Source organism: Solanum stenotomum, chromosome 5 (genome assembly GCF_019186545.1).
Source record: "Solanum stenotomum isolate F172 chromosome 5, ASM1918654v1, whole genome shotgun sequence".
In the NCBI taxonomy this organism is placed as follows: Eukaryota; Viridiplantae; Streptophyta; class Magnoliopsida; order Solanales; family Solanaceae; genus Solanum; species Solanum stenotomum.
The window spans coordinates 291,004-315,027 of record NC_064286.1 but is presented as its reverse complement, the minus strand read 5'-3'; the positions used below and the strand labels follow the sequence as shown (position 1 = coordinate 315,027).

The 24,024-nt window shown below is 34.9% G+C and overlaps 4 protein-coding genes across 6 annotated transcripts; all 4 read left to right on the top strand.

Moving 5' to 3' along the window:
- Positions 1–1,189: 1,189 nt before the first annotated feature.
- On the top strand, positions 1,190–7,356 carry LOC125865471 (stomatal closure-related actin-binding protein 3-like). Its single transcript, XM_049545669.1, has 12 exons — positions 1,190–1,503; positions 1,732–1,860; positions 2,037–2,129; positions 2,241–2,381; positions 3,292–3,360; positions 3,443–3,526; positions 4,893–5,073; positions 5,803–5,919; positions 6,070–6,128; positions 6,290–6,424; positions 6,599–6,748; positions 6,999–7,356. Exons 1-12 carry the CDS (start codon positions 1,219–1,221, stop codon positions 7,035–7,037), a joined length of 1,482 nt encoding a protein of 493 aa, XP_049401626.1. The 5' UTR covers positions 1,190–1,218; the 3' UTR covers positions 7,038–7,356.
- Positions 7,357–8,280: 924 nt separating this feature from the next.
- On the top strand, positions 8,281–9,594 carry LOC125865343 (stemmadenine O-acetyltransferase-like). The gene has a single exon (XM_049545544.1). The coding sequence runs from the start codon at positions 8,281–8,283 to the stop codon at positions 9,592–9,594; it is 1,314 nt and encodes a 437-aa protein (XP_049401501.1).
- A 590-nt stretch (positions 9,595–10,184) lies between these two features.
- LOC125865472 (G2/mitotic-specific cyclin S13-7-like) lies at positions 10,185–13,118 on the top strand. Its single transcript, XM_049545670.1, is given in 8 exon segments — positions 10,185–10,263; positions 11,110–11,246; positions 11,248–11,304; positions 11,410–11,652; positions 11,769–11,894; positions 12,002–12,250; positions 12,357–12,515; positions 12,597–13,118. Coding segments are annotated over 8 exon segments (1,341 nt in total). The 5' UTR covers positions 10,185–10,226; the 3' UTR covers positions 12,930–13,118.
- A 979-nt stretch (positions 13,119–14,097) lies between these two features.
- On the top strand, positions 14,098–23,420 carry LOC125865467 (calmodulin-interacting protein 111). 3 transcript variants are annotated; one of them, XR_007446351.1, is made up of 12 exons: positions 14,168–14,558; positions 15,930–16,085; positions 16,357–17,183; positions 17,832–18,036; positions 18,193–18,400; positions 18,713–19,164; positions 19,579–20,005; positions 21,119–21,199; positions 21,303–21,493; positions 21,595–21,783; positions 22,877–22,903; positions 22,962–23,420. XR_007446351.1 is itself a non-coding variant. In XM_049545665.1 (11 exons), exons 1-10 carry the CDS (start codon positions 14,271–14,273, stop codon positions 21,736–21,738), a joined length of 2,979 nt encoding a protein of 992 aa, XP_049401622.1. In that variant the 5' UTR covers positions 14,098–14,270; the 3' UTR covers positions 21,739–21,783; positions 22,803–23,420. The 3 variants fall into 3 exon arrangements, 1 of the variants encoding a protein (XP_049401622.1); XM_049545665.1 differs by having other exon boundaries at positions 14,098–14,558; positions 22,803–23,420; XR_007446352.1 differs by having other exon boundaries at positions 21,316–21,493; positions 22,803–23,420.
- Positions 23,421–24,024: the final 604 nt, after the last annotated feature.

Below are 24,024 nucleotides of genomic sequence, written 5' to 3'. Positions count from 1 at the left end.
GAAAAAAAAACTAATTTTGCTTGCTTTGCTGGTAAGGAAAAGGATGTTCTTTCCTTAATTAAATGCCTTGATTTTTGCATTTTAAGCATGTTTATTAAGGAAATTTTGTATCTTTATTCATCTAATGAAGTATTACACACGCAAAAAAGGGGTTACTGTTAAAGAAAAGTCTGTATCAGTAATGAATTTTTGTTTCTAAATTTGGTAATGCATGTGTCAAGACTTAAACTTAGATGTTTTCATAATCTGTACTGGAGACAGATAAGCTATTTTACCAAAACAAAAGAATTTTCACTCTCAACAATATATTATACTATCCAAATTAAGGGAAGTGCAAATTTTCTTGATTCTACAATCTCACTTTTCTTCTCTATTTTAGCTCTCAAGGTAGATCATGAGGTTTGCCTTTTCCTCCTTTACTTTCTCTGGAAAAATATATTTTTTTTTTCCAATTTCTTTAGTGACATTTAAGATCAAGAATTGTTGTTTTTTCTGTTTCTCCATTTCTGATGATGGATCTTCACTAGAAAGCTTTTGCCAATACATTATTACTAACTCCAGCAGTAATCATGATGTCTTTAACCGAAACATGCTTTGTTCCTTCTTTGATTATATATTGCAGTCTTTCAACTTTATGTTGCCCCCCCTTTCACCTACCAAAACTCTAAATTACCTCTTTTTGGTATATTTTTATTTCTTTCTGTGTGGAACTTTATTCTTATAACACTCTAGTCTTGAAGTTTCTTTCTTATTTTTCTTTTTCATTCCTTGATCAGCACTAGTTTTGCTGATTTCTGATTACCTTTTTCTAATATTGTCACTAAGTTTTAGGCAATTGCCTATTTATCTTGGGTTTACAAGACTATATTTAGTAAAATGTCTATGTACTCCCGTGAAAGATAGAAGATTGTTGGTAGTATATTCAACAAATTATTCTATAGCTTATGGTTAGTTTCCAAGATTGTCTTGTTTGGCTTCAATGGTGTTGAATTATATCCTATCACCTCAAGTTCTCTTAAATGCTAATGCAATCTTGTTTAATTTTGGGAAAGAATTTTTTGTTCCCATTTTTGAGTGTGGAATGGTGTAGTTACAGGTGTTTCATGTAGGCTGCAATCTGTTTTTTTCTGGAGCTTTCTTGTAGATATTTGATCTCTTTTTGATGTCTGTTGGGATATTAAATTTATGGCATCTTGATGAACAGATAAAACTGGTCAAATGACAAAGGTCAGTCCAGAATTTGTAGAGGAGCCTCAGATGCAGATAGTCCAGTCAGTATCAAGAGATGTGAGCTTGTCCAATAACCAGTTTCCAACATATAAGCTAGGACCCAACTTTGAGGTTCTACAGGATACAAAGGAGGATAATAAAGCCCCACCTTTAAAGGAGGTAGTCGAGGAAGAAACAGATCGGCTGACAGAACAACACAACCGCCTTTCTGTTCGTGACCTTGCTAGCAAATTTGACAAGAATTTGTCAGCTGCAGCTAAATTGTCTAATGAGGTAACATTCATTTTTCTGTTTGCACGCTTGTGCCATCTAATTGGCCGACGATGTTTTGATTTTACATCACGTTGGACAATAGAGATGAAAAGAATAAACATATAAATGAATTTCATGTGAAGCTAGGCATCATTTACCGCGTTTTTGGTCTTGAGATAGATAAATTTTTTATGAAGATATCAATATAGGACTTGAACTTTATATAAATTGAGTTTTTCTTTCTTCCAGGCTAAAATTAGAGAGGCACCTTCCCTAGAGGGACATGTCCTTTTGAAGAAGCTCAGAGATTCTTTAGAATTTCTCAAAGGAAGATTGACAGGACTTAACAAGGAGGACATTGAAAAAGCTATTTCATTGGTTAGTCTTCTTTGCAAATTGTTCCACATAATTGAATCAGTGATTCCTTGTTTGTCTATTGCTAAATGTAATGGAAATAAGAATTTTTTTCAGATATATACTTTGAAATATTCTTTGGTTTACTTAGCTAAATATATATCTTATCTTCCTAAAGCCTCACCGCATACTTTGTCCAGGTGGAAGCTTTGGCAGTAAAGCTGACACAAAATGAGGGAGAGCTTATTCAAGAGAAGTTTGAAGTGAAAAAGCTTGTGAATTTTCTCAAGCAGGTTATTTCTATATCATTTGAATTGTGGTCAAGCCTCGGTCGCTAATCTCTGTGCTTTTCTGTATGTGAAAGAAATATGGAGAAAAGAAACTGAAAGTGTTTTGTCTTACAGGCCTCAGAAGATGCTAAAAGATTGGTTAACCAGGAAAGATCTTTTGCTTGTGCTGAAATTGAGAGTGCCAGATCAGTCGTGCAAAGAATTGGAGAGGCCCTTGATGAAGAAGAAAGGAATTCCCCGACCTCAGCAAAACAGGTAACTACCATGCATTGATCAGTTCTTATTTTTGATAAATATCCATTCATTGCCTCTTTGAAATCCGACTTGTTTTTTAAAATATTGATATAGCCAACTTCTGTGCTTTTGATCTTCTGATAGTTTGATTTTGGTGTACAAAGTTTGTATTCCATAAGTTTCCTCGTAGAATATTTTCTATCAGTTATTCCATTTTTCCATTTTCCTACCTGAAATATCACCTTCATTCAGGTAGGAATTCGGGATACTTTAGTTGTGTTTTTGATCCTCGACTCTTATTTAATCTTACAATGTTCTATAACTAACTCATTGAGGGAAAAGAGTTAGTCTTTTAATTTTGGTCTACTCCAATATTTTGATGATCGGCCTCGCAAGAAAATTAGTTTTTGCTGTTACTTCTTTTGTCTTGTCACAAAATATAAGACATCAATAGATTACATTTGACCCAACTTCTATGTAACTCAAACTTGCAAGAAAAAATCCTTGTATTCTTACTTATCCAAACAGTTCTCAGTCTCGAGCCTACTACGATTATTTGAAAAGAATATAGTGTCTATGATGTGTTAAATATAGGATCTTTCTTTCTTCAATAAATATAGAGAGAACTAGTTTTAACCAATTGAAGAAAGCATACCAAATTCTCAATCATAGATGCCCTTTTTGACTACCATGTGAGTTGAAGGTCTTAACTATTCTCAATCTTGTTGATGGTCCAAAATTGCCTTGCACAAATTTCAATGTGTAAACTACAAAAGCATCTGAAGTTATTTTTCTACTTTAGATTTTCAAATTATGGTTTCCTTTTTCTTGACAATAGTTGATTATGGTAATTACATACAAAAACAATTTGATTTTCATGAAAGGATAAATGTTTTATTTCCCAAATGGAACTAACACTTACCTTTGCCAGGAAGTGGAGGGACTGCTGGAAGAGGTTCAAGAAGCTAGAAGAATAAAACTCTTGCATCAGCCTAGTAAGGTATGCTATAAATATGCTTCACTTTACTTTCATAGCCAATCCGTGACACCACTTAAACTTTCAATATATCTTTTCTTTTTAGGTGATGGACATGGAACATGAACTGAGGGCTTTAAGAATCCAGATCAGGGAGAAGTCTACTGTTTCATTTAAGCTTCAGAAAGAGGTATCCTTTTTGTTTAGGATCTAATGATCCAGTGAACCTGGAAGAGTATGGTATATCTTTTCGTGAATGTTCAAAATTTAAAATTATAAAAACCTATCTATAGTGGTCCTCTCTTTGGCACAGCACTGGCTAGATCAGTTGTGATTTTCTTGTCTTACAAAGCCTCATGTGTTTCTATCTTGCCACTTCCAGAATAACCGACAACTAGTACTTCTCAATGTTCTTTTTCCCCACTAAACCAAGCTATAAGCCAGAAAGGACACTCGTAAACTAACTGCTGTATGTTTCCTTTGTTATGTTCAGTCCTGACACTTTCAGCTATATTATAGTATCAATCAACTACACCTCAATTCTAACTAGATGGAACCGGTAATATTTCCAATCGTGGTACATGTTTCGGGGTTATTGAGAGAGTAACAAACTTCTAACCTTGGAAATTTCCTTTTCGTCAAAATCTATCATTGGCTAATTGGAGTTTGCTGTACTTGTCCACAAACTGAAGCTAACTACTTATGATTGATCTATCATTGGCTATTTGATGCTTCTCAAAAAAGGGACAGGTTCAATTACAGATGCAAACAACTGTATGCAATTTAACTACCCTTCTCTGTCTAACCAATTATAGCAGTTCCTACTGTTATTAACGAAAGATAAGTGTCGAAAGTCCCACTTACTAGAACATGCCATCCATAATGATTGAAGCTCTCATGAGTCCAGGGGGTCCTTCCTATATTAAACAGCATATTCAATCAACTACATGTTGCGGCTCATTACTAAATTCACATAAATGAACTATTATAGCCTCTCTACCACACAAAGGTGGGGTAGGGTCACCCCACCCCACCCTCCCCAAACCCCACTTTTGGGACCACATTGGGTATGTTGTTGTAAATGAACTACTCCCCACGTTTCAATTTGTTTGTCTGACACGGAGTTTAAGAAACGAAAGAAGACTTGAATCTTGTGGTCTTAAACTAAAGATATGTAGTACCAAATTGTCCTTTAATCATGTAGTCTTAAAACATGTCATGTGGAAAGTTGAAATTAAAGAGTTTCCAAAAAAGAAAGACATTCTTTTTGAAACAAACTAAAAAGGAAAGTAAGACAAACAAATTTAAACGGAGGGAGTATTATACTATACACAATATTATTGTTTCACTCTGTTTGACCTTTAGAATATAAGATTATTCTTAGATATTAAGCGAATATGTTCATTTTCTCAGAATTAGACTTAAGGCTTTTAAATTCTAATGTTTTTTTGACTACCACTAGAGGATGCAAATGTGGAATCTTTAGAATTTATTAAGCCTGTAGTAATTCTGCTCCTTTTCTGTTTGGAATATTGATGATTCCTCATTGTTTGCAGCTAACAATGAGCAGAAGGGCCGGTCAAAATAAGTCCGAATTTTATGAGTTGACTGGTTCTGAAATGTTAGGCTCTATAATAAGAATCCAGTCTTGTTCAGATGAAGCCATTGATGTTTCAAAATGTTCGATTCAGTGGTATCGTTTATCCTCTGAATGCAGTAGAAGGGAACCTATTGTTGGTATTAACTCTGCTTTCCATTCTGCATATATCTTCTCAAGTCTTTAATTTGAAATGGCTAAAGATTCCATGTTCTTGTGTCACGATATGATAATGGTCAAAAACACGCCTGAACTATCATTTTTTTGCGTGTTTCTCATCCCAACTATTAGTTGTTCCCTTTTCCTACTTGAACTTCACCACATTAAAACACACCTAGTTGAGTGTTTATGTAGGAAAAAGGAACAACAGATAGTTGTCCTAGTCAGCTTCGAGGTGTGTCATAATACATAATGGTGATAGTGCAGGTAGGAAAAGGAACAACTTATAGTTGGGTGTGTGAAACTTGCAAAAAAGTGATGGTTTAGGTGTGCTTTTGATCATTAACTCTTGAGAATTTTATATCTTTAAATGAAAGCAAATACATTCATCAATATGTGGAATTTTATTCACATCTCAGCAAATACAATGTTAGTCTATATTACAAGGACTCTAAATTATGTCTAGTGAACAATACCTCTAAAATGGCGTAAGAACCTTCTAAAGTTTGAATAAACTGTGATGGAGTTGTATGAGGAATCTGATAATTGTACCAGATATAACATATATATATATATATATATATTTAATTTTAGCTATTGCTTTGGTTTCACCAATTTTGAAATCTAACTAACTGGTGAGAGCTTAACATCCGTCTTTTTTGTCTCACCACAATTATTGTCATTAACTGATTACTGGTTCACTGTATCAGGCGCAGACAAATTTGTTTATGCTCCGGAGCCTATTGACGTTGGGAGACTTCTAGAAGCAGATATAGTCTCAAATGGCCAAAAAGTTTCACTGACAACTACTGCTCCTATCGATCCAGGTTGGTCCTGGATCACATTTATTTCAATTTATGAGTTTCCTTCTTAATGTTCACATCTAAATGTAGCTGTCATAGCATTTTTCCTGGTTTGTCTTTTGTATTTATATTAATTACAAAAAATGAGAAGTTCTTTTAATCCAATTCTTACAGCATCTGGATTGGGGAGTTATGTCGAGACACTTTTCCGGAAGTCAAACATTGAATTCAGTGTAAGTATTTTCATACAATTTCTGCATCTAACACACTTTTCCGGAAGTCAAATATCAAGCATTCACATCATTTCATTTTTGTGCTGACTACTAAATTAAATCGTGGACTTGTCTGTGAGTTGACTACTTTATGGTAATCACTTTATCCTTTTTTTTTGCAGGTGGTCATTGCACAGATGAATGGACGGAACTATTCATCACGTTCTGCACACTGCTTTCATGTCGGAAAAACAAAGCTGAAATTGGGCAAAGGATGGATTACAAAAGCTAGAGATTCATACTCCAAGTCTATGCAGGTATTTGGTGAAATGATAATTAAGGAAGTAGTTCATTCACGCTCCAATAGACGACTACCAGTGTTTACTATTCAGTTTGAGTTATTATATGAGCTTCATAGGTTCTTTCAATTTTTCACACCAAATACTAAGTGAATCATATCTTATCCCAAAAAAAAAAACTTTTCATTTCAGCTATGTGGATTTAGAGGAGGCGGAAATTCTGCGGCAAAGTCATTGTTTTGGCTACCAAGGAAAGGACATTCCTTTGTGTTAGTATTCGAATCAGAGAAAGAAAGAAACGGAGCCCTTATGGCAGCTCGGAAATATGCCATGGACTGCAATGTAAGTAGCTTCTGTTTGTTTCTTCAACTGCAAATCTTTATATTATGTTGCTCAGACTCTCCAATAATGTTGTTGTACACATGTCGAATCCTCGTAAAATGCACTACTTTTGGATGAACTGACACATTCATCAATATTTTTGAAGAGTCCAAGCAGCAAAGTCATTCTGTCGGCACTAACTTAAAATCTTGAATCCGCAACTGCTGCCCTCAAGTTAGAGATACTAAGACATTTATTTCTAAAATTGCAGGTAATTCTTGCTGGACCTGATGATGATGCTTTGCTTTAAACATATACTGATTTCCAAGTTATTTTCACCAATCTTAATTAGTTCTTTTTTTCTTTTATTTTTGGTGATTATAATTAGTTTTTTTTTTCCTTCTTTTAAATGTGAGTGATCAATTTCTTATTATATTTGTGTGTGATTTAGCAATCAAACATGTCTTTTGTCAATTGTAATTTTTTTTTCACTAATTAGTTACATCCTTTCTAGGCAATGTTCTTTTTTTTAAGGTTTGCCTTATTATAGGTTGTAACAAATTTTACTAATTGATTGGTCCATTTGCATTTTAATGAAATTCCTTTTTGCTACATCTTTTTAATGAACACCATAGTCTATTTTATTTTAGCAATGGTTAATGTCATGTTTAAGACAATTGTTTTCTAACCCATTAATAACACATAATCTCTCATTGAATATGAGATACTCTCTTTGACTTGACACATAGATTAAGAAGGATAAATGTAATTTTACCAAATCATTCTAATTAAAATAGATATAACATGGTTCATTATTCATTAGTTTTATAAACTAGATAAATATTATTGGATATTCCAAAATAGTACTCCTCCGTCCATTTTTACTTGTTCAATTTGGACTTTTTACTTGTCATTTTTGACAAATAAATAAATAAAAAAGACAATATATTTTTACCTATTATACCTCAATTTATTTAGAAAGTTAATATTTTTGAAAAATGTAGAACCTCTTTAATAAGTAAATTGACTTTTGAAATTCTATTAATTTATAGGGATAAAATGGTAAATTTACTATGTCAATTATTATTTTCTTAATAGATGTACTAAGTTAAAAGACAAGTAAATAGAGACAGATAAAATATAGTGGATAAGAAAAGATGGACGAGGGAGGGAGTAATTGATAGTAGTGGTAGACGATAGCATAATCATTTAATGAATAAAAAACCATTAATTATACAACTCATTCTACCATTAATTAATTGATACCATACAATTTGACTTTATAATTAAAAAATTGGAATTCGAAAATTAGGTAAAAGCCAAATTATACACACACACACTATATATAAAAGCCAATTATATACACACACACTATATATAAAAGCCAATTATACACACACACACTATATATCATTAATTAATTGATACCACATGATACCTACAATTTGACTTTATAATTAAAAAATTGGAATTCGAAAATTAGGTAAAAGCCAATTATATACACACACACTATATATAAAAGCCAATTATACTTGATGGTTGCATAGTTAGCTATGGAAAGAAAGATTGAGATAGTTTCCATGGAGTTGATTAAACCTGTTTCTCCTACTCCTAATCACCTTAAATGTTTTGAATACTCTTTTTTGGATCAAATGGCCATACCCTTATATGCTCCCTTAGCTCTATTTTATCCTCCTCCTCATTCAAATTATGAGCAAGCAATCTCAATCAATTCATCCAGATTACTCGTTTTGAAGAAATCTCTTTCTGAAACTCTTACTCGTTATTACCCTTTTGCTGGTCGAATCAAGGGCGTCTCAATAGAATGCAACGATGAGGGAGCGCCTTTTTACGAGGCATTTGCTCATAATTATGAGTTCGAGAACGTTCTCAGAAATCACGACTTAGCCAAAGATTTCCTCCCAAATACTGTTGCTGAAGTTGGTTCTTCAGTATTCCATAATTCAACTTTGTATCCCCTGCTTGTCCAAGTCACACTTTTCAAATGTGGAGGTATGGTTATTTGTATGTGTGCTTTTCACAAAGTTGCTGACGGGGCCACGTTGTATGGCCTCGCCAACGCCTGGGCAATAGGTAGCTGCAACGAGTTACCTGAATTCGTTGCAGCTGCCAAATTCTTACCACCACCTATCCCTTATGTCTCTAACGGACCAATGTTGCAATTTCAATTTACCAATTTCTACTGTAACGAACAACGTGTTTCAAAACTATTTTTCTTTGATGCTTCTACTATAGCATCACTCAGGGCTAAGGCAATGAGCGATGATGTACCCGTGCCTACACGGGTTGAAGCTGTTTCAGCTCTGATTTGGAAATGTGTCATAACTGCTGGTGCTGGTACTGGTGCTTCAAAATTGGCGAACCTAGTAAATATGCGAAGGCGATTTGTTCCTCCATTGCCAGATCATTGTGTAGGAAATGTTGTTGCAGTTGCCACAGCGTGTAAAGGCGAGAACGATGATGGATCTGACTTGGCCACATTGGTCAATTGTATAAGAAAATCGTTGTCACAATTGAGTTCCAAATATGTGGAGAAACAGAGTCAAGATGAGCCCATTTTCGCCATTCCCTATGACCTCATGGAGATAACTGAAGGGCTAATCCGAGGGGAGATCGCGTTGCAAGTTAGTAGCTTGTGTGGCTATAAATCATATGTTGATTTTGGTTGGGGAAAACCGTCATGGGTTAGTTCAAATCCAAGGACAACTACGAATAATGTTCGATTGATGGATTCAAAGGATTATGGTGGAATAGATGCATTGATATGTCTGAAAGATAAAGATATTATGTCAAAATTTCAACAAGAGATGGAGCTGCAGTTGCTACCATTTGGATCAGTCAACTAATTGAAAATCTTGTTAAATCAACTTTAATTCTAATCATTTTGCATTTGTATTTTTTTTTTTTTGGAAGTGTTATTTTGACTATGACTTCTTTCAAATTTTTAATTACCCCAATATCATTCATATTATCCATCTATAAAGTTCACAAATATCAAATTCAAACAGAACTCACATATAAAGAAATAATTTTAGCTTATCCTTTTATTTATTAGTATTGAAATAAAAAGAACTCATATATAAAGAAACGATTCATATAGTTTACTCCGGTTAATTGAATTGAGTAATAGTGACTTGAACAATTAAACTCAACATTTGTTATATTAGTATCAGTAATAATATTAATACTTTTATATCAAAAAAAAAAAATGGTAGTAATTTCCTAATTTTACAATAAACAATTAAACACAACGGTAAGTTTTGGACAGTCCTTAATGGGCTTTATTACAGGAAAAAGCCCATTGTCTGATACTCAATCACGACCGTTCGATCTAAAACTTCATCCAACGGCTTAGATTGAACGAAAAATGAGACCGTTGGGAGTGAAGCGCCGATTTGTGAAGCTTCAAATAGGGTGTCTTTCTTCTTCATTTTCCCAAAATATTCAGAGAGAAAAAGGTCCAAAGTGACTCTGAAAAATGGCTTCAAGAAATGTTCTTCAACACCAGACTAAAGGTGAAATCTTTGGGACTTTCTTTGTTATCTTTCGATTCTTTTTTTTTTTCCGTTTTCGATTCAATAGGTTTTCTTCGTTTTTTGATTAAAAAAAATCCCAAATGGTAACACCCATGAATCTAATTTGGTTCAAAGATTTCACATTTCTGTAATGGGTGTTTCAATTTCTACTTACTAAGTTTTTTTGTTTTATTTTTTGGGTTGGGTGTGTTAAAGATGCTTAGATTAAATGTAAACAAGATGTTGTTGCAGTGTAACCTGATGAGAAATGAGGCCTACTTGATATTCTATAAATAGGTTTCTCATAATATTCAGGATACAAATTTGTACCTTTTTGTGTTGTTTAGGGTTTGTTATTGGGTGAATCTATTGAAATGTTCATGGTAGATGGTAAATGATGTAACACAATCGAACTCTCTTAAGTAGTATTGAATGTTAATGGTGTTTTGTTTTGCAAGGACGGATCGTAACTTAGCTAGATCTTGTCTTTGTGTTATAAAATTAACTTAATAGGTATAATAAATTAGTTAATGTACATCGTTATTGAGTGAACCTCTTGAAATGTTTATGATAGATGGTTCCGTAAATGATGTTAACACAATGAACACTTTTAAGTAATATTGAATGTTAATGGTGTTGGATTTGCAGGGATGGATTGTAACTTTAGCTTAGATCTTTTTTTGTGTTACGAATATCACTTAATATGTAGTAGTATAAATGTTCTACCCCGAAAGAATTTAGTAAGCTAAAAGCTATATATATGGGCTTCATAACTCATAAACTTAAAATTCTGGATGTGTTTATGTTTGTTTGGTGTACTAAATAGAAGTGTTTGTTATTGTTTAGGTGAGGTAGTTGTCCCTGGTGTAGTAAAGCAGAAAAAGAATATGGTAGCAGAAGGGAGAAACCGAAAGGCGCTTGGAGATATTGGGAATCTGGCTACAGGCCGTGGAGTCGAAGGAAAGCCACTTCCTCAGGTATCTCGCCCCCATAACAAGGAGCTTTTGTGCACAATTGTTGGCAGCACCTGAAAATCAGAAGGTTATGACAATAAAGTCATAATCATTTTAATTGTATTTCAATCTCAATCTGATGTTATGTACTAATTTGGTTAGTGTAATTGTGTTTATTTAAAAATGTTTGCAGAAATCTGTGGCTGTTAATGTAAAAGTAGCAAATGTTGCTAATGGAGCTCAAAAAGTACCTGTAGGAAGGAAACCAGCTCAGAAGAAAGACACAGTTAAGCCAAAACCCGAGGAGATTATTGAAATTAGTCCCGACACTCGAGAGAAACTAATGGAGAAGAAGATGCTTAGGAAGAAGCAGGCTGCTGAAGACATAACAAAGAAGAAATCAACTCTTACTTCAACTCTCACTGCTCGAAGCAAGGTTCGATATGTCCCTTTTGTTAATTTTATATCCCTATAGAGGATTGTTTTGTGTTTTACATAATTGTCAGTTGTACAACTAGAGGAATGTCTGAAGTTTTTGTCAACTTTATAAAGGCTGCATGTGGTCTGAGTAAGAAGCCAAAGGAACAGATTGTGGACATTGATGCTGCAGATGTAAACAATGAATTGGCAGTTCTGGAATATGTTGAAGACATTTACAACTTCTACAAACTAGCCGAGGTATCCATTGTCTTGAACTTGAGCTTATGTTGATTGTTGCTGTCTATTTTTGTTTCATGTTTACCAGTAATATTGTGATCAACTCGAATAATTTTGCTTCTTTGCAGAGTGAGACAAGAGTTCATGACTACATTGATTCACAGCCTGAGATAAGCGAAAAAATGAGAGCAATTCTGATTGATTGGTTAATTGAAGTCCACCACAAGTTTGAACTTAATCCAGAAACTCTTTACCTCACAATCAACATTGTTGATCGCTACCTCGCTGTGGAGTTTTCATCAAGAAGGGAATTGCAGTTGGTGGGCATTAGTGCCATGCTCATAGCCTCCAAATATGAAGAAATTTGGGCTCCTGAGGTATATTTCTAGAGCTTATCAAATGATATATTGAAGTCTCTTTCACCATATGAGCTGCTAATGGCTAAGCTAACAACTTTCTGAATGTTCTAATTTGATTTTTCAGGTCAACGACTTTGTGGGCATCGCAGACAAAACTTACAGTCATGATCAGGTGTTAGCTATGGAGAAACAAATTCTTGGGAAACTGGAATGGTACCTAACAGTCCCAACACCTTACGTGTTCCTCGTACGTTTCATCAAAGCTTCTCTGCCTGATTCAGAAGTAAGTCCTTTTTACATTCTTGGCTATATTTATTTGTGTCCCAATGAGTTTATTGTATTAACTGAATCCCTTAAAAACCAGATGGAGAACATGGTATATTTTCTGGCTGAGCTGGGGTTGATGAATTATGCAACCGTTATCTACTGTCCATCAATGATTGCTGCCTCAGCTGTCTATGCTGCTCGACACACCCTCAATCAGACACCATTTTGGAATGGGACACTTAAGCTGCACACTGGTTTCTCAGAGTCTCAAGTAATAGAGTGCGCAAGGCAGTTAGTCAGCTATCACTCTGAGGCTGCAAATCACAAGCTTAAGGTGATTTACAAGAAGTACTCAAATTCTGAGAGAGGTGCTGTTGCATTATTACCTCCAGCCAAATCCCTGTTGGCTGCATCAGCATCATCATGCTAGCTGAAGCTGCTGCCTCAAATGCAAGAATCCCCTTATTACTACTGACTGGGAAGATGACTTAATTTTTTCTGTTTCATCAATCAAGAAATCCCCTTTGTTGTTGCCCCCCCTTTTATTTGGTTTCTATAAATAGTACTACTTGAGCTCCAAGTAGTGTGACTAAAATGATAAATGGAACTTAAATTCTTGATTCTTGTTCCTTTTCCAATGTTGTGGACAAAAAAAAAAAGAAAAGATAATGGTTGTTATTATAAGGGTGGAAGGTATTTGGAGCATAGATGTCTAATATGAGATCCACCTTAATGCCACCAAAGATAGTGAACTCCTGCTGCAACTGCTCTGTTAAGTCAGTTGAGAGAATACCCAAACGGGTAGAGGGTTTTAAACTCTACCAGAGTGGTATTTGGACTGGTCCTCATATTAGACCTTACTACCCCCAAATACAATAATATGACATCCACCTTTTTTCATATAATAATCTCCCACTATCTTATTACTCCCACTTGGGTTACAGGCCCACGTAACTGAGCCCAGTGTTACCATCCTTCTTCTGTTGCATTTTTAAACCATCAAAACACATTTTCTCCAAACGATGTGGGACAATCACTTACCCTCTAAAACAAATCAACCTATGATATAATACTTTTATTATGGAGAGTGATGTGTATGCAAGTTGTATATACCTTATGATGATAGAAACATTGTTTTCAAATAGACCATTGACGTAACTAAAATTTATAAAATAGTAAAGGAGTCAAAATAAGAAAGAGCGCATAATATTCGTAGTTCTAGCAGAGCTCTTACGTTATAATATATATGTTACTCTTTTCTCTATAATGCTCCCAATTGGTTTCTCTCGATCCAAATTATTATTAATATATCTAATAAACTCACTCACGTCTATAAAAATTAAGCATTGGCTGTGAAGTAAATGAATTATCAATCATATTATTTGCTATCGAAAAAAACTTGTGTATTTGTATATAAGGTTCATATACACCATTCTCCTCATACACCCCACTTATGAGACTATATTGAGTATTTTGTTATTACTATTATTTCCATTTCATTTTATGTCATGTGTTTGACTGAGTACAAAATTTTAAAATATAATTATATATATCATTTTTTGAGGATAAAAACACAATTCCTGAAAAGTTGGGGACGAAAATAGCATTTTATTTTTCCTCCCAGGTGCTAAAACCTCCTCTGTAAAGGGTTTTAACAGCCATAGCAGCAGCAGCAGGAGAAGAAGATACACAAGAAAAACTCCATTCAATTCACAATTTGTTTCATTAAAAGTCTCATTTTTTTGGTTAGTAATCTTTCGATTTTAGAAAAATGCCTTCAAAGAAGAAGAATCAGAAGTCAGCATCAAGGCTTTCACAGTCAGAACTTAGTGATACTTCATCAGTTTTGAGTTCATCAGATGTGGAATTTACTGAAGGGGAGCTTAGGTGTTGTCTTGAAGAAGCTTCGAAAAAGTTCCCGTCTTTGATTTCTAAAACAGACTTTATTGGTCGAATATCAGAAGATGCTGTGGAGACTGTGGATACCAAAGGCTGTAAAATTTGGCTTTCGGAATCTTCCATGCTTGCTTCTTCTATTTCTCCTGGCTCCATTGTATCGGTAAATTTGGTTTTTTTCTTTCATCTCTGTAGTTGTAATTCAAAAAGATTCGTTTTTTTTTATCTTTCTATGTATGTGTTATTGACCAGGATTTTAGCAAGTGTAATATATAAAGGCGCAAAACCACGAAGAAGTCAAGGGGGTCAATATATAATACTCCCTCTGCCCCAATTTAAGTGTCTTAGTTTGACTGAACACAAAGTTTAATGTGTGTAGTTCTTTAAATTGTGTGGCCTTGAATTTGTCATGAAGGATGTTGGAATTGAAACACTTACTAAATATGGAAAGATGCAATCTTTCTGGGATAGACCAAAAAGGTAAGTAGGATACTCAATTCGGACAGAGGTAGTATATATACATAAAAGAGAATTTTCTTACATAGCTATATAGTATAGTTTCCCGATGAAGGAGTGGCTCTGCCACTGTTTACTAGTTGTTTATTAGAGGTTGCTGTGGTTGTTATGACTTAAACATACATTAAATTATATCTCTGTGTGTGTGTTTGCTGTTTATTGTAGGTATTTCAGGGGTTTGATGTGGTTCTAATGGAAAAAATTATAGCTCTGTGTGTGTTTGCTGTTTATTGTAGGTATTTCAGGGGTTTGATGTGGTTCTAATGGAAAAGATTATAGTTATGTGTGCGTGTGTGTGTGGTGGTTGTGCATATTATATGTAATACAAACACACACACATATATATATATGAGTTGAAGTTTCTTTAGTCTCTTTTGAAAATTGAGAATACTGTTTGTTTTTTTCTCCTTTACTTTTGATTTACATCAAGTTGTTCTCTTTTCTCTCTGATCAGTTGATGTATGGATTTAATGTACAAAATTACATGTATGTCTCGCTAACTGCATCCTTAATGTGAGATGAATTCTGCTTGTGCTTTAATTTAGTTAATAAACTTAATTTGTAACTAGTTTGTGTTTATATTTTTTCTTCAATTATGACTTGAGCTCGAATTAGAACTTAAGATGAGCCTCTTTCAACGAAAGAATATATTCACGAGAACCATTAAAAAAAGCTGCTTTTATTTTCTCTTTCACGTCTGCTAAAGAAATTGTCCTATTGTGAAGATAATATTTGTCTTTCTTCCAGATAGATTTTGAATAAGAGAAAAAGGAGCTCGTAAAAAATTCATACAATGTATTACTTAAGAAAGTGTTTGAAGTCTTTTGAGCTGGTTTTTGATTTGGGAAGGGGGTGTTTTCTGAAGCAATGTGTTTTCTCAGGCTTTACACATGTGCAACATAAGCTATAGTATGTAATTTCCCATATGCCATTGCTTCCTCAATTTTCAATCTTCCTTTGAAATTAAACATTTATTGATGTTAGACTTTGATCTTATTTTACTTTTTAATGTTAACAGGTATCCCTTGCTTCTTTGAAGAAATATGAAAGTAACTTCCCTCTTAGCTCATTAGTAGATGAGTGTACAAGGCATTTTGGGCTTGATTATACAGAAAATGTGTCTCATGAAGCAGGAAACTTCTTTGCTCTTGCGTCTGTTTTCCCATCTTGTAAGGTTTGGATGCAAATATTTGTTTTGTTTTTCCTTTTCGGCTTTTCCTCTGCTGTCCAATTCCTGTGACTTAATTTGACAAATAAGCATATAAAGCTACAAATTGCTTTAAATGTTGATTTTTTTTTTGATAATCTGAAATTTTTCTTAGAAGTTATAAAATTTGTTATTACTGGTGCTGATGTTGGCTTATTATCAATTTTGAAGAGAGGTGTTGTTGTATTCTTACCAAACGGTAAATTTTTGCATTGACTTGACATTCATCTCTTTGCAGATTTTAAAAAATGGAGCACGATTATCTTCAAGCCTCTCATGGAGTATGGGCTACCCTGCTTCGGGTAGGATTGTTTTTGTTCACCTTATTCGTGATCATACCATAAGGAGTATTGCAAGTGGAAGCAATCAATCGTCCAATGGTAAAGTTAGTTCCTTTTTGGTTAGCAACTGTGAGGAACTATCTTTGTTGCTGGTATCTCGTAATGGAATACCACCGATGAACAACTTCATATCCTCTCAATATTCAACAACTGAAACAAGAAATGGTCGAAGTGAGACTATAGCAGGTTCATCTCCTCGGACTCCATTACACACTCGTTCTAGACTTAATTCTCCTAGCACTATGGAGTTCAATACACCCAAGGATCAAGAGTCAGTGTCGATCTCTTCTGATGTAGGTGGCTCAACTAGTGAAATATTCAACATAAGAGAAGTTTTGGTGAATGACCATTCAAAGAAACTTATACAAACCTGTACAGCTTCGTGGTTGTGTTCTCGCATTTTACTATCTGGAAATCTTGTGATAGTCCCACTGCTTTCAAGGCTGTGTTGTTTCCAGGTTATGGGTGCTTCTCCTCCCCAAAATTTGGAGGGCTATGGTAGTGTTGCTTTCTCTGTAGATCACAAAACAAAAGTAGTTCTACATTTACCCCAGGACACTGAAGTGGGAATTCCAATAACAAGCTTATCACCATCAGACCTTGAACATAGAAATATCAACAATAAGGATGGAGTTGACTACGCAAAATTGGGTGGTCTTTCTGAAGAATTTGCAGTTCTAATGGACATAATAATATCGTCGGCTGTGAAGGGTACAATGGCTAGGTACACTCTCTTTCTAATGTAAATGCCAGTTTTTCTCTAAAAGCATATAACTTTTGTTACTATGGCAAAATTATCTTTAGAAATATGGGGATCTGCTTGCTTTCTGGGTATGAAAAGTTGGTTATGTAGGTTTACAATCTTTTTTAGGTTGTTTCAATCGTGCCAAATAATGGATTAGCCTATTTTAGAGGATTGATCGATCTTAATTTCCCTTCAACCACCTTGGTCCACTGCTCCTTTCTCCTGCTATAATGGCATTTGGAGTCTGAGCCTATATGTATGCAATTTTTCCTTTAAAAATGGTTAAATTTTTTAACGCTTGATATCAGTGACTGTGAGATTTACCTTTGTTGCAGCACATTGTTAATAGCATTAATATGTTTTCCCAACTCCTGCCAGAATTTTAATTAGAAGCTTTCCCCTTTTCCTTTATTGGGTTGGGAGTAGTTTCGTCCCTAGGAAAATCATTGGAATTTATGAAGGCAAATGTATATCTCTTATTCAGGAAATCAGCTTTTACTTTCTGGAGATGTTGTTTGTTTTGCTCAGCTAATGCGCTGCCTATTACACCAATATGGTAAAATCAGTCAATGTAGAAAATGTCTACTTTCTTTATCATATTTTAATGTTCAGTTGTCAATATTTCAGCATGGGCTTACGACCTACAAAGGGAGTACTTCTTCATGGGCCACCTGGGACTGGAAAGACTGCTTTGGCACGATTATGTGCTCATAAAGCTGGTGTAAACCTATTCTCTGTCAATGGGCCTGAAGTAATTAGTCAATATTATGGCGAAAGTGAACGGACATTGAATGAGGTGTTTGATTCAGCGAGTCAAGCAGCTCCTGCCGTGGTTTGCTTCCTCACTTTTAATCCTGTTTAGATATCTTCTGTTTCAACAATAAACTTGCTTGTGTCAGGTCATGGTTGCTGCAATATATAGGCTTTCTAATTTCAAATGTCAACTAATTAAGTTTTCAATGACCCAGAACCTTTTTTTCATTTGTAGGTCTTCATTGATGAGTTGGACGCCATTGCGCCTGCTCGTAAAGATGCAGGTGAAGAGCTTTCTCAAAGAATGGTAGCTACATTGTTAAACTTGATGGATGGAATAAGAAGATCTGATGGTGTACTTGTTATTGCTGCAACCAATCGACCTGACAGTGTTGAACCAGCTCTTAGACGACCTGGAAGACTTGACAGGGAAATTGAAATAGGTCACTACAGAATCCTATCACTTATTGTTATCAAACTTAATTATAACACCAAATGACTTGGATATCTATTGCAAATTACTGGATGCTTATCTAACAATTCAATCTTTCACATGTTTTATAATTACTGCTGTTACTCTTCATATTCTTGCTGTGAGTTGAATGAGCATAGTCAGTAGTCGCATAGAGTCATCCTGAGATCTTTGACTTATACCATGTGCTCAAAAATTGAACTCTACTCTCTTTTTTTTTTTGGTTATAGTGCTTTTGATGTGATATGTGACCCTTTCTCATTTCATGGAAAAATATGTTTAGGCGTACCATCTGCCAGACAACGGTATGAAATACTGCAGGCACTACTTGGTGAAATGGAACATGCTCTTTTGGACAAGGATGTTCACGACCTTGCAACAACTACACATGGTTTCGTCGGCGCTGACCTAGCTGCTTTGTGCAATGAAGCAGCTTTGAATTGTCTTCGTGAACATGTTGAGTCAAAAACATGCTTTGGAAATACTCAATATAAACCTTCAATTCCAAGATATGATGCATGCCTTGGCAGGAATGGTACCCATTGCTTACAAGACAATGAAGACCTTTCTTCTAACAGTGATTTCGAGGGGGCATCTTCATCTATTTCAGAAGCATGTATATCATCAGATATCCCGAGAAACTTCACTCGCATGGCGCAAAGAGACATCCTTAGAATCACTTATAAAGATTTTGAAAGGGCTAGAATGAAAATTAGACCAAGTGCCATGAGAGAGGTATGTTTTACCGTGTTTATAGTTTTTTTGTTGTTAAACATTTGTTGGAAATTTAAGTTCGGTGATGTTATCTATATTGATTTGTTGGTCACATTCAGATATTTGTATGATAACAAGTTTCACAGATTTCTTGTATGGTGTTTGACCATCATCCTTGCAGTTTTGGGATTGACCCCAATCAAATTACTTTATTGAGTCATTTTTTGTAACGGGTTAAGTTTTTAACATGCCTTTGATTGATTAAGTGCAGCTGGGTTATGATGTGTTATGATCTAAGGTTGATCATGGCTGTCTACATCTTTGCTTTCTTTTTCATTTGAAGTTCCTACTGCCTGTTGTTTCATTTGAACGACCATTGGTAGACATCTGGAATTGCAGTCTGCACTGAACTGAAATATTTCCTCTTAATATCAGGTTATACTTGAGGTTCCAAAGGTAAACTGGGATGATGTCGGAGGGCAGAGGGAGGTTAAGATGCAACTCATAGAAGCTGTTGAATGGCCTCAGAAACACCAGGAGGCTTTCAAGCGCATTGGCACTCGTCCCCCTACTGGAGTTTTGTTGTTTGGTCCTCCAGGATGCAGCAAAACATTGTTAGCTCGTGCAGTTGCTTCTGAAGCAGGGTTGAACTTTCTTGCTGTGAAGGGCCCAGAGCTTTACAGCAAATGGGTGGGTGAATCAGAAAAAGCTGTCAGGACACTATTTGCAAAGGCTAGGGCGAATTCTCCTTCAATTATATTTTTTGATGAAATAGATGGCCTGGCTGTTGTACGTGGCAAAGAAAGTGATGGGGTTTCTGTGTCGGATCGGGTCATGAGTCAACTTCTTATTGAACTAGATGGTGAGTGTTCCACACTTAAAAGGACTTCTCAGCTGTTTCTACATTTGTAGTTTATTGGAGAACATTAGAGGTCATTATACTCCAATCTTGTTTGTTTTAGGTAAGTAAGTTTAGTTCGTGGCCATTTGACTAAAGCATTTTCTTGTAATGAAACCCAATGACCATTATGTCAAAGCTACACCGCAAAATTTATATGGATACAAAATTATGTTTTTCATAGTGTCTGGAAGTAACTTCTAAGATTAATGAATCAAGATCAACGTCATATACTGGACTCTCTACATTTTTCATGGGTCTGGAAAGAACTTCTAAATTTAATTAATCAAGAACAATGCCATATACTAGACGCTGCCTACCTTCTTGTGATACCATCTCTCTCCATATGCTGTACTAGTTTTGATGTTAAAAAAAAGGGGGTATGTTTTGGGTTAGGTATGAACGACCTGTTTAGGGTGGTGAGTTTAAGCAGGGTCGAATCCAAAGTTAATGAGTACAAGTATCTCATGTGTGTATGTATTCGAGATGCAAACTTTCAGTTTTTAGTAGGCTTTTTATTGATTTTTAAAGGAGGGTCCTCATGATGTAACTACACCAATGTCATACACATTCAACATGGGTACAACAAAGCAAAAAAGAGTGTACAACATAGTTTTTAGTCTTTTTGATCAGTGAGTGAATTGCAGTTTTTATTCATGTCAGAAGCAGGTACTTAATGATGTGTTGTTAATAACCAGAGGAATGATGTAGTGCAGAGGATTTCTGTCTAGAGATGTAGTTTCTTGAAGTTTTTGTTGTTTAAAATCCATCCTAAGGGCACAGAACATGAGATGCTTATCTTCACATTGAATCTGAGACACTTGACGGGTAGCTTGGGGAAGGGAAAAGTAATGACATCTCATTATATGGTTTCCTTTACTTGACTGAAGATTGTGAGTTCTTTAATAGAATGCCTGGGACTACCCATAAGCTGTGGCTTATTTTAATTTGTAGAACTAGGATCCTAATGAGGAAAAGCAGTTCAAAATTGTCTCAGTTTCGTTATATATGAGGAATCTTTGATTGTCAAAGTTTATGATTGGCTTAAGCTGGAATTTTACTATTTTTTTGTTGAAGGTTTACATCAGAGAGTTAATGTCACTGTTATTGCTGCAACAAATCGACCAGACAAGATTGACCCTGCTCTTCTAAGACCAGGTGAAATCTGTTATTCCTCCTTTTATGTTATATTTTGCTGCTACTACCAATTCTTTGCTTGAAATCTGCCAGAGCTCCTTAAAGATAGTGCTATTTTTGTTAGGACGTTTTGATAGATTGCTGTACGTTGGACCTCCAGATGAAAGAGACAGGGAGTCAATATTCCACATACATTTGAAGAAGATGCCATGCAGTTCTGACATATGCATTGAAGAGCTAGCTCGGCTAACCAGCGGCTGTACTGGTGCTGACATATCACTGATATGTCGTGAAGCAGCTATTGCAGCTATTGAAGTAAATTCACTTTTTAATGTGGCTGTGTTATACATCTCCTCCCAACCCCCTCTCTTTCTGTGTATGCATATTTTTCTTTGTCCTAACCTTTTTGGTATCAGGAAAGCCTTGATGCATCTGAAATAACAATGGAGCATCTGAAGGCCGCCATTAGGCAAGTGCCTCCATCTGAAGTTCATTCATACCAGGAGTTATCAAATAGGTTTCAGAGGCTAGTGCACTCAGACCCTGTGAAAGATGATTAGTCATCAATGGAACATTAGAATTGATGGCTTTTGGCGCAGGAGGAGGTAAATCTACCTATATTATATATTTTATTATAAAGTTCTTATGAAGCTTTAGTATCTTTTTATTTCTTGGTGGAAGAGATGATATAAAAAGTTGCTACTTAATTCACGGAGGGGTTTTCCACTTGGATGTATTCTAACTTAGATCTCTGACATCCAATTGAGAAGATCAGTGGGGGACTGGGGTTGGAAAACCTCTAAACTAGATCTGTTAGAATATTTAGTTGCGTTCTTATAATTTAAGAAAGGAGTCCAAATATGAAGACAAATCCTATTAGATCAGGAATAGATGTATCTTATACACTCCGCAACATGTACTTATCAAAACTTTGAAACATGAAATGCTTTTTGACAAAAAATGCTTCAAATTTTGGAAGTGTTGAAAACCATCGGATTCAAGCATAAATTAGTGACGCAAAATCCTAGTGATAAAAATGACCTGATTAACTAACACTTTTGATTTTAGATATGGATCTTCACTAAAACTATTAAATTCCTATTTGTGGTCTAAGTATTAGATTGTGAAAGATTGATTTTAAAGCTAGTTTGTTGAAAGGTGCTTCAATAAGCAGACTACTAGACTCTTCTTTTTGTTTGTCGTCAATGTTGTATAGCATTCCTTGAATGTTGGGACATTTGAAGTCACAATGAATGTTTTCTAATCTTAAATTTAGGATGCAGATTTTGATAAAAAGATATTTTAATGGATATGCTTTTAGATTTTTAAGTATGGTATGTACGCATTATAGTTCAGTAACATTCTTATCATACAAAATCATTGCTTATAGGTAGCACGACTAAAAGCAGAAGACTTTTATCTTTTTGAAATCATACTTCGAATCAAGGGCTGTTTTAAGCTTTACTAATTTGCCCATACTGCTTTATTAACGATGGCTCATAGTATGAGTTCCGTGTCTAGGAGATTCATATGTCTTTATACAGAAGTAATCATGAACATAAACTTTTCACCCTTGAAGGATGATTTTGATCGATTGTGGTGTTTGTTTGATTACTGCTATCAGGTTCAACATTCGAGTCTTCTTTGCACAAATGGATGTTGTTGCCATAATTTACACATCTTCCATGTTAATTCCAGAAATCTACTGCAAAAACATATATGCAGTAGATCTCAGACGAACTAATTATTTAAGATACATCAAGGGAAAGTCTATTCCATTCAGCAGGGCCAGAATGAGTGTTTCTATTGGTTAATGTCAACTATTTGATTCCATCAATGAGCTGAGTAACAGCTATTCAGTGGAGTAATGTTTCACAAACTGAAACTTTCTTATTCTGATCCTTCGACGAGTTGTTTTCAATCAAGGCCTCAATACACATGAAATGCTTATTTATGATGGTGGTGATAGTAAGAAGATAGCAAGGTAGCTCCAGTATGGGTACTTCTGGTGTTAAACAGAAGATTGCACTCTATGGATGATGTGTTAAAGTACATGGTATTTTGTGTATTATGCATAAACATAACTTGTAAACTATATAGAACTATAGTAGGTATACATCATCTTTCTGATTGAATACAACCTTTGACATCCTCTATATGTATACCAAATCACATATTAGCAATTGTTGATTGGTGATTGCGTTGTTTCTTGTACTTTCTTTATTGGATTGCTTTGGACTTTTTTCTTTTTGAGTTGAGAGTCTGTCGGAAATAACCTCTCTATCTCTGAGGTAGGGGTAAGGTCTGATATAAACTATGCTCAATCTCAAATAAGTCGAGTTCAGTTATATGAGTTCTCACTATTATGTTTTTAACTTTATATGGAAATTATAACACACTCAATATGCAATAGAGCAATTATTAGTACATAAATACTTCAAATGGGGTCACCTGTCCACTTTGCTTTTCTTTCATTGGACTTCATCTTCTTCTCTCTCTCCTCTTTCTCTTTTAATATTAATTTATATTTGGGAAAGTGTTTCTCTCTTTCCATTTCATAATTTTTTTTAAATTCCTCTATCCAATCATAATATCTGTACAACCTCATTTAATGTTTCTGTGACAATGTACCAAATGCTACTAATTTTTTCTGAAAGAGAATCTTTGTGACCTTTGACTTAGAGCTGTAAATGCACCTTTCCATAGCCACCGCATCAATTTCATTGGTGTCACAAGCATTATAAAGTTGTTATCAGATTAAATGATAACTTTTTTAAAAAAACTGAAGATTAGTACTTAACTAAACAGTATTAATGTTAATTAACTTATCATAAGTGATTAACACA

Coding starts and splice junctions, on each gene's coding strand:
- LOC125865471 (XM_049545669.1), top strand. CDS start 1,219: ATGACAAAGGTCAGTCCAGAATTTGTAGAGGAGCCTCAGATGCAGATA. Junction 6,129..6,289: donor AGTCAAACATTGAATTCAGT/GTAAGTATTTTC, acceptor TTTTTTTTGCAG/GTGGTCATTGCACAGATGAA. Junction 6,749..6,998: donor AATATGCCATGGACTGCAAT/GTAAGTAGCTTC, acceptor CTAAAATTGCAG/GTAATTCTTGCTGGACCTGA.
- LOC125865343 (XM_049545544.1), top strand. CDS start 8,281: ATGGAAAGAAAGATTGAGATAGTTTCCATGGAGTTGATTAAACCTGTT.
- LOC125865467 (XM_049545665.1), top strand. CDS start 14,271: ATGCCTTCAAAGAAGAAGAATCAGAAGTCAGCATCAAGGCTTTCACAG. Junction 20,006..21,118: donor ACTTCTTATTGAACTAGATG/GTGAGTGTTCCA, acceptor TTTTTGTTGAAG/GTTTACATCAGAGAGTTAAT. Junction 21,494..21,594: donor CAGCTATTGCAGCTATTGAA/GTAAATTCACTT, acceptor TTTTGGTATCAG/GAAAGCCTTGATGCATCTGA.